This window comes from Apodemus sylvaticus, chromosome 19, assembly GCF_947179515.1.
Source record: "Apodemus sylvaticus chromosome 19, mApoSyl1.1, whole genome shotgun sequence".
NCBI lineage: Eukaryota > Metazoa > Chordata > Mammalia > Rodentia > Muridae > Apodemus > Apodemus sylvaticus.
The window spans coordinates 17,045,254-17,060,017 of NC_067490.1; the positions used below are offsets into that span (position 1 = coordinate 17,045,254).

Sequence of the window (14,764 nt, forward strand, 5' to 3'; positions counted from 1 at the left end):
CTGAATCCCTGGAGTCCTGCTGCTAACTGCCAGGGCCAACCAGGGGAGTTCCCCAAGCCCCAAACTCCTACCTGCTGTGTCCCCAGTAGGCCAGCAACCTTGAGGTCTACCTTAACCCTTTTGTGCTCCATCTTCAGGTTCCACACCTCTAACCACAACCCCAGACACAGAGCCATCAGTGACTACCAAGTGAGACCCCCTACCCCCAATCCACTGCTTGAGGGCACTTCTGGGCAAACCAACAGCATTGAGTTCCACCCTGCCCCTTCTCACCCCTTTCCAGGGCTACAATGCCCACATATATCCTTGGAGGCCTGCTGCTGTCCAGGACACACAGGCTTGCAACCATCAGGAACCACCAGCTCAACTTGCATCCCTGGAGGCCTGCCCCCAACCCAGGACAACTAGCAGCCTGAAGCCATCAGGGTCTACCAGTTATACCTGCATCGCTGGAAACCTGCTACCACCAGACACAGCAAGCTCTACCTGTATTCCCAGAGACAATAGCCTTAAATCTCACTTATGAAAATGATAGAGGCCTTTAAAGAGAAAATGAATGAATCCTTTAAAGAAATACAACAAAATACAATCAAACAGTTAAATGGTTGAATAAAACCATTCACGACCTGAAAATGGAAATAGAAGCAATAAAAAACACAAACTGAGGGGCATCCTGGAGATGGAAAACCTATGGAAGAGAACAGGGACAACAGATGCAACCATTACCAACAGAATATAAGAGATGGAAGAGAGACTCTCAGGCATTGACAATACTGTAGAAGAAACTGACACATTGGTCAAAGAAAATGCTAAAGTTGGAAAGTTTCTAACACAAATCAGCCAGGACATTTGAGATACTGTGAAAAGACCAAACATAAGAATAACAGGAATAGAAGAAGACTCCCAACTCAAAGGCCCAGAAAATAACTTCAACAAAATTGTAGTTGAAAAATTTCCCTAACCTAAAAAAATAAATGTCTATAAACATACAAGAAGCATATAGAACACCAAATAGAGTAGACCAGAAAAGAAAATCCTCCTGCCACATAATAACAAAAATACTAAATGTACAGAACGATAAAAGAATATTAAAAGACACAAATGATAAAGGCCAACTAACATAAAGGCAAACCTATTAGTCTACACAAGACTTCTCAACAGAGACTTTAAAAGCCAGAAGGGCCTGGGAAGATATCTTATAGTTAAGAGATCACAGATGCCAACCTAGACTTCTATACCCAGCAAAAATTTCAATCACCATAGACAGAGAAAACAAGATATTCTATGGCAAAACCAAAACTAGACAGTATTTTTCATTTAACCCAGCCCTACAGAGGATACCAAATGGAAAACTCTAACACAAAGAGGGTAACTAAACACATGAAAACACAAGAAATAGATCATTCCAACCAGCAAATCCAAAATAAGAACATCACAGACAGACAGACACACGCAGCGCGCGCACACACACACACACACAGAGAGAGAGAGAGAGAGAGAGAGAGAGAGAGAGAGAGAGAGAGAGAGAGAGAGGTCCACCACTAACATCAAAATAACAGGAACTAGCAATCACTGGTCATTAATATCTCTCAACACCAGTGGTCTCAATTCCCCAGTAAAAATGACACAGGTTAACAGAGTGGATACATAAACATCATCCATCATTCTGCTGCATACAATAAACACACGTCAGTGACAAAAATAGATATGACCTCAGAGTAAAGGGATGGGAAGGGTTTTCTAAGCAAAAACTTTTTGGAACCAAGAAACAACCTGGAATAGCCATTCTAATATCTAATAAAATAGACTTTCAACCAAAAGTAATCAAAAGAGATACAGAAAGACACTTCATACTCACCAAAGGAAGAATCCACCAAGATGACAGCTTAATTCTCAACATCTTTGCCAAATGCAAAGGCACCTGCACTCATAAAAGAAACATTACTAAAGCTTAAATCACACATTGAATCCCACATATTTATAGTGGGAGACTTCAACATCCTATTCTCACCAATTGACATGTCAACGAGACAGGAACTAAACAGAACAATAATGAAACTAATAAAGGTCAAATGGACCTAACAGATATCTATAGAACATTTTCCCAAACACAAAAGCTTGTACCTTCTTTCAGCACCTCATGGAACCTTCTCCAAAACTGAACATATACTCAGTCACAAAGCAAGCCTCAACAGATACAAAAACAAAACAAAAACAAAACAAAAAACAATACAAAACAAAAACAATACAAAATAAAAAACCTGAAATAACACTTTGATCTTATCAGACCACCATGAATTAAGACTGGACTTTGTCAACAACAGAAAGCCTACATACTTATGAGAATTAAACATTTCTCTACTAAATAATCACTGGGTCAGGAAAGAAATAAAGAAACTAAAGACTTTCTAGAATTCATTGAAAATAAAGGCTCAAGACACCCAAACTTATGGGATGAGAGTTCTAAGATGAAACTTCATAGCACTTAGTGCCTCCATAAGGAAATTAGAAAGTTCTCATATCAGCTATTTCAACGTACACCTGAAAGCTGTAGGCATAATTTTTTTTGCAACCTACTTTTAATAAGGGTTCAACCTCTCCTCTAGCCCACCCAGCAGAGATAGTGGAAGAGAAAAGTTATTAGGAAACTGGGGAAGTGAACCTGTTCAACAATAGCTCTTTGGGAGCTAGCTCCATCTTCTTTGGCAGAAGCTCAGTCAGTCCCATAGTAAACATCAAATATGACTCAGCAGCTGCAGACCCTCTCTCTAGGCAGGCAGAACCACACACAAACCAGCAGCTGTAGTTCAATGCTGAAGAAACTGCTAGACACACCAACGGGCCTGAGGCGAGGCTGGGGAAGCAGCAAGCTGCCATAGGAACTTCATTAGTAGTTCTTGGGCAAATTTCTCTCAATGTTGGAGTTATCACAAGTTGAGCTCAACAATGCTATGTAAGCTGAACCAATACATGCATCTGGTTAGTGAAGAATAGTGAAGCAGAGCAAACCAAACCAACACTCAGTGCTCATCTCCCACTCTCTGCGGGGTCATATTTATACTCCTTCATCAAGTGTCCTTTCACGTGTCTGCTATATATATCCAAACATCCTTTCACCTCTGTCTGCTGCAGGAAAACAGTCTTTCACATGTCTGCTTTAGCAAGGCATCCCTTCACCCGTGTGCCCCAGCAAAACATCACTTGACACAACTAACTTTCCAAAGAAACTATAAGTTTCCAATTCAGAAACTCTAGAAAATAAAAAAGTAGTAGACACACCCAACAGTAGTAGATGTTAGGAAATAATCAAAATCAGGGCTGAAATTAATCAATTAGAAAGCCAGAGGACAATACAAAGAATCAATGAAACCAAGAGATGGTTCTTTGATAAAATCAACAAGATAGACAAACCCTTAATCAAACTATCTAAAAGGCAGAGAAACAGCACCCAAATTAACAAAATTAGAACTGTAAAGGGAGACATAACAACAGATACAGAGGAAATTCAAAGAATCATTAGGTCTTACTTTAAAAGTCTGTATTCCACAAAACTAGAAAATCTAAATGAAATGGATGATTTTTCTAGACAGATACCACTTACCAAAGTTAAATCAAGATCAGATAAACTAAGTAGTCCTATAACCCCTAGGGAAATAGAAGCAGTCATTAAAAGTCCCCCCCCCAAAAAAAAAACCAGAGCCAGAAGGTTTTAGAGCAGAATTCTACCAGACATTCAAAGAAGAGATAATACCAATATTCCTTAAAGTATCCCACAAAATAGAAACAGAAGGAATATTGCCAAATTCAGCCCATGAGGCCATAGTCACCCTGACACCTAAACTATATAAATACTCAATAAAGAAAGATCATTTCTGACTAATTTCTCTTATGAGCATTTATGTAAAAATACTCAATAAAAGATTTGCAAACCAAATCCAAGAACATATCAAAGAAATCATCCACCATGATCAATAAGCATCATCCCAGGGATGCAGGGGTGGTTCATTACAAAAACCCATCAACATAATCTACCATATAAAGAAACTGAAAGAAAAACCCCCACATAGTGCTCTCATTAGATGCGTAAAAAGCCTTTGACAAAAGCCAACACACCTTCATGTCAAAAGTCTTGGAGAGCTCATGGATACAGAGTACATTAAGTACAACAAGCCAATAGCCAACATCAAACTAAATGCAGAAAAACTTAAAGCAATGCCACTAAAATCAGGGACAAGACAAGGCTGTCCACTTTCTCCCTATGTCTTCAATATAGTACTTGAAGCTCTAGCTAGTGCAATAAGACAACTAAAGGAGATCAAGGGATACAAATTGGAAAGGAAGAAGTCAAACTATTGCTATTCACAGATGATGTGATAGTAAATATAACTGACCTCAAAAATTCTACCAGAGAGCTACAGCTGAAAAACACCTTCAGCAAAGTATCTCAAAGAAATCAGTAGATCTCCTTTATACAAATGATAAGTGGACTAAGAAAGAAGCTAGTGAGAAAAATACCCTTCACAATAGCCACAAAGAATGTAAAATATCTTGGTATAACTCTAACCAAGCAAGTGAAATATCTGTATGACAAGAACTTCAAGTCTCTGAAGAAAGAAACTGAGGAAGATATCAGAAGGTAGAAAGATCCCTTCTCATGGATGGGTGTAATTAACATCTTACGAATAGCAATCTACTGATTCAATGCAATTCCCATCAAAATTCCAACACAATTCTTTACAGACCTTGAATGAGCAATTCTCATCTTTATACAGAAAAACAAAAACCAAGGATAGCTAAAACAATCCTGTGCAATAAAAGAACTTCTAGTGGTATCACCATCCCTGACTTCATCTGTACTACAGAGCAACAGCATTAAAAAATTGCATGGTATTGGTATAGAAACAGTCAGATTTATCAATGGAATAGAATCAAAAACCCAGAAATAAGCCCACATTCTATTTTTTTTAACAAAGAAATAAGCCCACACGATTTTTGACAAAGTTGCCAAAATAATACAATGGAAAAGGAAAGTTTCTTTAACAAATAGTGGTGGTCTAACAGGAAAATAGATCCATATTTATCACCCCGCACAAAACTCAAGTCCAAGTGGATCAAAGATCTCAATGTAAAACCACATACACTAAATCTAATAGAAGAGAAAGTGGGGAAGAGCCTGGAACTCTTTGGTACAGGAGACAACTTCCTGAACAGAAAGAACACCAATGTCTCAGATACTAAGATCAACAATTAATAAATAGGACCTCAGGAAACTGAAAAGCTTCTGTAAGGCAAAGGACAAAACAACAGCCTACAGATTGGGAAATGATCTTTGCCAACTCTACATCAAACAGATGGCTAATATCCAAAAAATATAAAGAACTCAAGAATTTAGACACCAGTAACCTAAATAACACAATTTTAAAAAATGAGGTACAGAGCTAAACAGAAATCTCAACAGAGGAATCGCTAATGGCTCAGAAACATTTAGAGAAATGTTTTATGTACTTAGTTATCAGGGAAATGCAAATCAAAACAACTCTGAGATTCCACCTCACACCTATCAGAATGGTTAAGAACAAAAACTCAAGGGACAGCATGTGCTGGTGAGAATGTGGAACAAGGGGAACACTTTTTTTTTTGCTGGTGGGAATAAAAACTTGTATAACCACTCTGGAAACCAATTTGGCAGTTTCTCAGAAAATTGGGAATAGTTGTACCTCAAGACCCAGGTACACAACTCCTGGGAATGTACCCAAAAGATGCTGAACCATCCCATGAGGACACTCGCTCAACTATGTTCATAGCAGCTGCTTTTGTAATAGCCAGAAACGGGAAACAACCCAGATGCCCCTCAACTGAAGAATGGATAAAGAAAATGTGGTTCGTGTACACAATGGAATATTACTCAGATATTAAAAACAAGGACATCATGAGTTTTGCAGGCAAATGGGTGGAACTAGAAAATATCATCCTGAGTGAGGTAACCCAGACCCAAAAGGACATGCATGGTATGTACTCACTATTAAATGGATATTAACCATAAGTACAAGATAACCATGCTACCAATCCACAGACCAAAAGAACCCAAATAACAAGAAGGGCTCAAGGGAGGATGGATAAATCTTTCTCAGAATTGGAAATAAAACAGATACTAGAGATGGAGGGAGGGAGGAAACAGAGTAAGAGAAGGGACAGGGAGGCGATCAGGATAGGGGTGTGTCAGGTGTAGGAAGAGCAAGGGAGAGAGGACAGAAATTGGAAACTGGCAGTGGGTGGCATCTCTAGGACATGCCAGAGACCTGGGACTGGGGAGGCCCCAGGGTGTCTATGGGGGTGACTCTAGTTGAAACTCCAAGCAGTAGGGGAAAGGGATCTTGAAGTGGTCACTTCCTGTAGCCAGGAAGAACTCCCAGAGTTAAAGACAGCAAGTTGTCCACAAAACCTTCTATCTAAAATGTGTCCTGCCTACAAACTGCAGGGACAAAGATGGAGCAGAGATAGAGGAAACGGCCAACCAATGGCTGGCCTAAACTGAAACCCATCCCATGAGCAAGAACCAAGCCCTGACACTATTAATGATAGATACTCTGTTATGCTTGTAGACAGGAGTCTAGCGTAACTACTTTGAAAGGCTCCACCCAACAACTGACTGAAACAGATGCAGAGACCCAAAGCCCAACATTTAGATGGAGCTTGGGGGGGGGGGGCTTGTGGAAGAGCCGGGGGAAAGATCGAGGGACCCAAAGAGGACAGGGACTCCACAGCAAAACCAAAAGAGTCAACTAACCTGGACCCTTGGGGACTCCCAGAGACTGACCCACCAAAGTGTGAGCTTGGACCTAGCCTCACCCTCCCACTGCCCTCCTCTAACACCCTCCTATATACGTGCATCATGGTCTTCATCTGGGTCCCCCAACAACTGGAGCAGCAGCTGTCCCTGAATCTGTTGTCTGCCTGTGGATCCTGCTCCCCTAACTGGGCTGCCATGTCTGGCTTCAGTGAGAGAGGATGCACCTAGTCCTACAGTGTCTGATATGCAGGGAGGGCTGGTGATACCCTGGAAGGGGGGCTCCCCTTCTTGCAGAAGGGGAGGAGTGAGGAGAGGAATTGCCGAGGGGGGGACATTGAAGAAAGGGTGGCTGATATTAGGATATAAAGTGATTAAGTAAATAAAATAATGTTTAAAAAAAAAGAGGTTCCATAAACTTGAGGCTCATGCCAAAGATTATAGAATAGAATGAAGACTTCTACTTCCTCTTGAGTCTATAATGACACTCCTTTCTTCTGGTTGTTTCTAGTAGTTTGCTTTAAGATGGTGACTATGATTTATGCCTGTGTATTTGTTGTTTTTGTTGATTTGATCTTAGTTCAGCCTAGTGGCTTTTTCTGACTGATGAGTAGCATGTCTTTGGGAGTTTGGATATATCTAGCCCGGAAAATAAACATCATAGTGTTTGCTAAAGGCACTTTGCTCTTAATATGATGGTTCATGGCCATTCTATTGGAGGCCTTCCCTGTTATGGTTTGAATCTTAAATCTTTGCCTCGGGTTCTCAGTCTAGTTGATGCTATTGGGGAGACTGTGGAGAACTTGAAAATGGAGACCTAGGTGGAGAAGTGGGTCATTGGGACAAGTCCTTGGAGCTGTAGTATCCTTGGCTGCGTCCTTCTACCATACATGCCATTAGTTCTCATCTGCCATTAGTGAACATGGTTTCCCCATTAGGATAGGCTAACTGTACCAAAACTGAACCAAAATAAACCTTTCCTCTTCTCAGATATGTTAGCAATTTGGTAACAGTAATGGAAAGTAATTAATGCATTCTCATTGCCTAGGATGTCCTGCTCACAGTTGACTGAATGTGGTCCCCAACTGGAATATATATTCTTGGCACCTGGTATATTGTCCTGATATACTTGTAATATTTGCACAATATTTGTATGAGTTAAAGTTCTAATGTATGCGCATTGTATTTTTTCAATTGTGGGTAAGCTATTTTTGTAGTTTGTAGTTCCTCTTGTGATTTATAAATCTGAGAATTCTCAGAAAGATAAACCCACTGTGCTTTGGCTGTCAATATCCATTTCTACTGATCTAGGCTTTTGAACATAAGAAATTCACCAATATCTACTGTCTTGTCCTTTCTCTTCACAAATAGTAATTTACTCTCTCCTTAGGGTATCTCCTACCTTAATACTGGAATGGTTTTTACAGCTCAAAACAAAGATCCATCTCATTAATCATAGCGAAGGAAGTTCATAACGAGGACATTTTATTTAATGTTACAAAATTACCTTACACAGATTTTTATCAACCTTCACTTGTGCCATATTTTCTCACGGGCTTATTTTATCTAAAGTGGATCCTTCCATTTCATGAGTCTTTAGTCAATTAGATTTAGTTGTTTATGGCTAAATGGACGTGACTAGAAGAGGTAGCATATAGCAATCTATATGCAAATTGTTTTTATTGGTGAATATCAATGTTTGAAATTGAAAAATCAGTAAACAAGGAACATAAATTATTACCAATAATCATAAATAATACAAGGGGGAGAGGGACCTCATTTTGATCCCGTGATATCAAGAAAAACAAAATAACATTCCGAATCAGCAAATGAGAACAGAGGCCAACAGGCTGTCATCTATATCGGCTTTATTTTTAAAACCTCTGCACCATCAGAGTGCACTGAAATATCTTAGGTACTGGAAAGCAATGGGGCGTGCAAATATGCCATCACTGGAAGACCGCTGGTCCCCCTTTCATTTTCTAAGGTAACAAAGAACAGGTGATGTGCTTCAGCCTGCATTTTCAGTCAGAACAATGCCCGGCCCAGGGAGAGCACTGAAGACTTGTTTGTTAGCTGAGTGGGTGAGAAGGCGAGCTGACAAGTGGCTGTCACCCGGAAGCCGCCTCCTCAGCAGCCAGCCGCCAGCTTCCTTGCTGCCTCACCTGTCCCGCAGCACCGACCTGAGTTCGCGCTCCCCTGCTCGGTGCAGTCCTCAGGTGGCGGCTCATTCCTCACTGCGGGGCCCCGTGAGGAACGTCGGCTGGGCTCGCAGAGCCGGGAAAGGGAACCCTACGCGGCTCGGGCCTCAGTTTCCCAATGTGTGGTCAACAAGCAACCAGCGCGTGCTCGCCTCGCCGCAGCCCCGGTGTAGCAGCCCGGCTCTACCTGGCATTGTAAAAAGAGCCTAGCAGCCATCTCCATCACCGGGCGAGCGCGCCGCGCCGAGCAGCTTGCCACAGCCCGCGCTCCTCGCGCGCTCCATCCTCGGTCGCATCCAGCGTGAGAAGGCGCGCGGGCTGCAACGCCCGGGAGAGCCGAGGGCGCGTGCGCGCGGCAGGCGGGGTTCGGGATGCGCAAGGGAGGCGGCGGGGCGCGCATGCGCGTGCGCGCGCCAGGAGCCGAGGTACGGTCTAGGCGCCCGCAGGTGGGTTGCGGGTGCGCGCCGCAGAGCGAGGGAACGCGACGGAGGCGTGTCGGAGCTTGGGCGCGCCACTGGCTGGGCGCGTGGGGAGAGCGGAGGGCGCGTGCGCGACGGTGCGCGTCCACGCGGCAGGCAGGGGGCGGGCTCCGCGCGCGGTAAAAAAAAAAAAAAAGGGGGCGGGGCCCGTGTGCAGGCAGGTAGGCGCGTCCACGGACACCCTGTCCCCCCCCCCCCCAACCCGCGCGTGCGCGCGGCAGGCAGGGGGCGGGGTCTGCGCGCAGTAGGAAAGGGGCGGAGCCCGTGTACAGGCAGGTAGGCGCGTCCACCGCCAGCGCCTGCCCCGTGAGCGTGCGCGGCCCTCCCTTCAGCCGAGAGCGCGCTCCTCCCGCGCTCGCGCCGGCCGGCGTTCAGTCTACGAGTTGCGCACTCGGAGGAGCTTCTGCCGCCGCCGCCGCCGCCGCCTCGGCCGCGACTCCGGACCGGAGGCTGCCCTCGTCCTCAGCCGTCTCAGGCCTTTCCCGCCCTTCGCCCCGCCGGCCGCTGGCGCCTGGCTTCGACGCGGGGTCGCGAAGATGGAGGTGCCGCGCCTGGACCATGCCCTCAGCAGCCCCAGCAGCCCGTGCGAGGAGATCAAGAACCTCAGCCTGGAGGCCATCCAGCTGTGCGACCGTGATGGTGAGGCACGGAGGCACCGGCGGGAGACAAAAGGACGCGGGCGGAGGGGTCCGGTCCATGGGAGAGGGCGCCTCTCGGGTCCGCGGGAGAAGGCTGCTAGGGGAAGAGGGCGCCTCTCTGGTCTGTGGGAGAGGGCGCCGCTCGGGTCCGCGGGAGAAGGCTACCGGGGGAGAGGGATCCGATGGGTCCGCGGAGAGGGCTCCGCTGGGAAGAAGGAACCGTTCGGATCCGCGGGAGAATGTTCCGCTGTGGAGAGGGCGCCTCTCGGGTCCGCGGCCCGGTGCTGCCTCTTTTGCAGCAGACAGGTCCGGGATCTCCCGGCCGGAGACTTAGCCGCCACCACGAAGGCTAGATAGGCTGGGCCAGAAACTTAACCTTTCCCTTGCAAACCTCTGAACCCCAGAAGTGCCTAACTGGGGTGAGCCTTATAGTATTTTAGTCGGGGGCAGAAAAGCTGCGTTTCAGCACCAAGGACAGGCACTAGGCTCTTGGCCCTGGGCAGGGAGCGATTGTGAGGCTGTCAAAAATCCGAACAGGAATTGGCCTAAGTCTGCTGCGATTCGGTGTGTGTGCAGCACACAGCATTGTGTGTTGATGTGTCAGTACTCTATTGTTAAAGTTGGCAGTCTACGAAAAAAAGGAAATGATTGATCACAGGGTCCTAGTGTTGAAGTGCCAGCTAGTACTCTGCAGTGTGGGCACAGCGCTGTGTGTTGGGCTAGTTAGAGGATCAGTGTTGGGCACAGAATGGTGTGTTGGGCTAGCTGGAGGGTAAGTGTTGGGCACAGAACGGTGTGTTGGAGGATAAGTGTTGTTTCGGTGATTTGGAATAAAACTTCATTTGTAAAGAAGTCGTCTGATTGCTGATTGGCCAAATAATTGTTAAATTCTGCATATAATATGGGAAAACCGGTTGACATGGAAACACTTGGTTATCAGTGAAAATGTTTAACTGTATGTGAGTAATGGTTATAAAGCATTTTAAAGAAAAGTTATGAGAGATATTAATTGGTGCACGGTAAGGTCATAAAATTTAGCAGCATAACTCATAGGAAACAATAGGAACTCATAGATCTTGTTTGTTTAAAGGCATTGAAGTGGTAAAAACTGGTTTAGGCGTTGCTAGCTTGAACATTTAAGTCGACTGAGCACTAAAGTCCTGCTTACTAATAATTTTTAATTGTTAGTATGAATTTATTTTTAATAATCTCGAAATGAAAATTCCCTTGAACACAACAAACCTTAACTTATAAAAGAGGTGTAGCCTGATTAAGTATTCTTGTAAAGGCTGCTTATTTCCTTTGTCGGTAGATTATCTTTGTAAACCGCAGCTATTTTTATTTTCTCAGATTTGGTTTCGGAGAAAACCAAGATTCTAACCAAAGTAGATTTGATTTGTATTTGATTCAGTGGTTTATCAAATGCTCGTTCAAATAGTAAGTGGATCTAGATAACCTAATGCTGTTCCTCAGACCTTAATAATTTCAGTTTTTAGGATTGCATTCTCTGTGTTTATCACAGGGGTCGGGGAAATGTTTGTTTAATGAAGTTCAGAGTACTAATGCATGGTGTGGGAGTTAGTTCTGCTTTTACTATATTCTGTTCTGGAGTAGTAGCTCTTTGGATCCATTTTTAGTTGTTTCAATTGCCATTATGAATCCTGCAAAAGGAGCAAATTATGTAACATTTAATTGAGGGGGATGTTGGGATCAAGCGATAGCTCTAACAATAATTATTTATAGTACTCTAGACTAGTCAGGCTTCATTTTGTAAAGTAGTTTAAACCAAGGAGTTACAAAGAGCCATGTCTTGAAAAATGTGAAAGAAAATGGAGACATTCCATGGACAGACTGTCACATGCCTACGTCCCACCCTCCCCTTGTGACCCTGTTCCAATAGATGGCAATTTCTAATCAGTATGTTGGCTTCATGACAGTCATTTAGAGGGAACAGGCACAGGTTTTTTTATAGACCGGTTTGTAGTATGCTGCATTCAATGTGTATTACGACTTTCCTTAGTTCGATTTCATATTGAGATATTTCCAGATGCATGGTGTCTGCTCCCAGGACTCCACTCGCTTTCCTTCCCACAGCCCCTCAAATGGAAATACAGAGCAGAAAGGAAAGATTCCAGCAGCAGACGTAGCTGAACATATGTGTGTGTGTGTGTGTGTGTGTGTGTGTGTGTGTGTTAGGTCTACAAAGCTATAGTTTTATTTTATGAATATGGGAGTATGTACTTTTCTTTGTGGCTTACTTTTTACCCTTCCATTTTACTCCTGCTAATTTGGTCACTGACAAAGGAAACATAAATTCCTTGGAAACGAAATAAAGTAGTCCAGGGCAAAGTATGGGGTGATCATTGATGTCCGTTCCTTTCTACTTGCAGAGGTTTTGAATTGTATCATGCTCTGCATGTTTCATGAGTCACAAGCTATGGTTCCTAGTAAAACATAACTGTCTCTCATTTCATCGGCTCTCCTCTTTTATGCTTTGTCTGTAGCTGATTTTTCCTCTAAATGGTAGTTTATGTTACTAGCATCATCTCACAGAATTTCCTTTTATTTTTTAGTTTTTTCAAAATATTTAGTAATCTTGGGAGAATATCTGAATTCAGATAGCCATGCATTCGATTTTTAATAAAGCAAGAGGATTCCTGTAAGTGCACATGCGTATATCCTTGTGAGTAGTCTTTCCTAGGGATGTCTGCTTTGTTGCTGGTACATGGTTCCTGCCCATGTGCTAGTCACTATAGTTCAAAATGAGGATTCATGATAGGAAACTGTTGGAATATGTACAGTAGCTATGGGGGCACTGTTAATCCCTGTTCTAACCAGCCAAGTACTTCTTTTCCTAGCTCTAGGGTGCTCTGGCGTACTTATATTGAATGTAACATGTAGTTTCATAATGTTTTTTTTAATGGGAGGGAAAAAATCGTGTCTTTCATCTGAAAATATCAGTAATAATGGGAATCCAGTTTTAATTTGTTTCTTCCCACAATAGCATGAGGCACCTGCTGACCTGTGACAAGAAAGAAAAAAGAAAAAAAAATCTCACTGCCCCTATACAGTTCTATATCAATTCTGGTTCTCATGTTTTTATTACACACACACACACACACACACACACACACACACACACACACACACACGTGTGTGTGTGTGTGTGTGTGTGTGTGTGCATGTGGGCACGGACTTCTCTTCCTTTCTGAAAAGGGTTTATTCACATGTTGCCATAGATAGATAGATAGCCGTACAGACGGACAGACCAATAGATAGATAGAGAAGGTAGATAGATCTCTATGTGTTTCTTCAAGCTAACAATATTGTTATAGAGAAGTAGAAAAGACTAGTTTTTAATAGTATTAACACACACATCCCTCCACTTTCTCTCGTTAACAGTCATTATCCCTCTGAGTAGGTCATTTTATGACTGTCTAGATATGGTGTCAACACCTCTAGGTATGAGGCTTATGATGCTACTTAGCAAGTGAATATAACTTAAGAAAACTACAGTTTCTTTGTAATCATCATTTGGTGGAGAAAGAGAAGGGAAATTTTTCTTGTTTATATATTCAAAACATAGATCTTTTTAAGCAACCTGTTTACTTAAATTACAGGAGCTGAAACCTCCTTTTATGCTTTTGACATATGAACTGAACACAGTTTAACTCTGGGAGCATAATAACCCAAGTGTGTAATGGCTCGGTCCGAATTAGGTGGCCTGTAGTAACATTTCTAAAGCAAACACCTGCGAAGAGCACTTGGAATGCGTCCCTTGAATGCCTTCATTGCAAGAATGTGAAGTAATCATGACTCAGTCCCACTGACGTGCAGCATGGAATAGCAGGAATACCATTTGAGATCACATGGCCAGGTTAGATGGTTGGCCCTTGTTAGCCCTGTAACCACGGGCAAGTTACTTAACCTGTCTTAGCCAGAGGCATTCCCATGCAAAACAGGCATAGTAATGTCATATAGGATTTTGAAATGTAAAATGAAGTATTATGTAGCATATACCACAATTCTTGTTGTAAAATAGAGAAAAATTATTGGGAGTGGGATATTATCTTCCATGTACTCTCTTGAGCTGAACCGAGTACTTTTTAACTCTGTCTCTCTGTCTCTGTCTCTGTCTCTGTCTCTCTCTCTTTCTCTCTCTCTCTCTGTGTGTGTGTGTGTGTGTGTGTGTGTGTGTGTGTGTGTGTGTATGTGGCCAATACTTGCAACCCTGTAACAATTTAGTTGTGTGCTGCTTAGGAAAACATTTCATGAGAAATTATTGACAACCATAAATTCTGAATTTTAAGGGCAAATTGAAAAAAATCTCAGTGGTGGTATTGAGACCCTTTGCTTGGCAGTATCCCAACAGTAACCCTGTTGTCACTCCTAGTTCTAGAAGCTGTTCTCGGCTTCCAGTTCACATCTGCTCCTGCTTTCCCTGTGCCTTCTGACCTGAGCGCTCTTTAAACCAGTGTCTGCCTCAGCTCCCCTCTACCCTGGCTTGACAATATTCTCCTTCATACCCTTTCCTAACAGCTGCCCTGCTCCGTGTCATATGGCTCTGTATTCATTTCTTTGCCTCAGATATCACTGTGAGGGGGATGCACGTTTTCATTAGGGAGCAAAGAACCCAAATGAAATGAATAAAAGCTAAAA

The 14,764-nt window shown here is 43.2% G+C and overlaps 1 protein-coding gene across 1 annotated transcript in view; it reads left to right on the plus strand.

Moving 5' to 3' along the window:
* Window positions 1-9,800: 9,800 nt before the first annotated feature.
* Phyhipl (phytanoyl-CoA 2-hydroxylase interacting protein like) overlaps window positions 9,801-14,764 on the plus strand; it is a 39,400-nt gene continuing 34,436 nt past the window's right edge. The window contains exon 1 of the mRNA XM_052164162.1: window positions 9,801-10,106. Coding sequence (XP_052020122.1) covers window positions 10,004-10,106 — 103 coding nt within the window. The 5' untranslated portion in view covers window positions 9,801-10,003. The remainder of the gene's footprint in view (window positions 10,107-14,764) is intronic.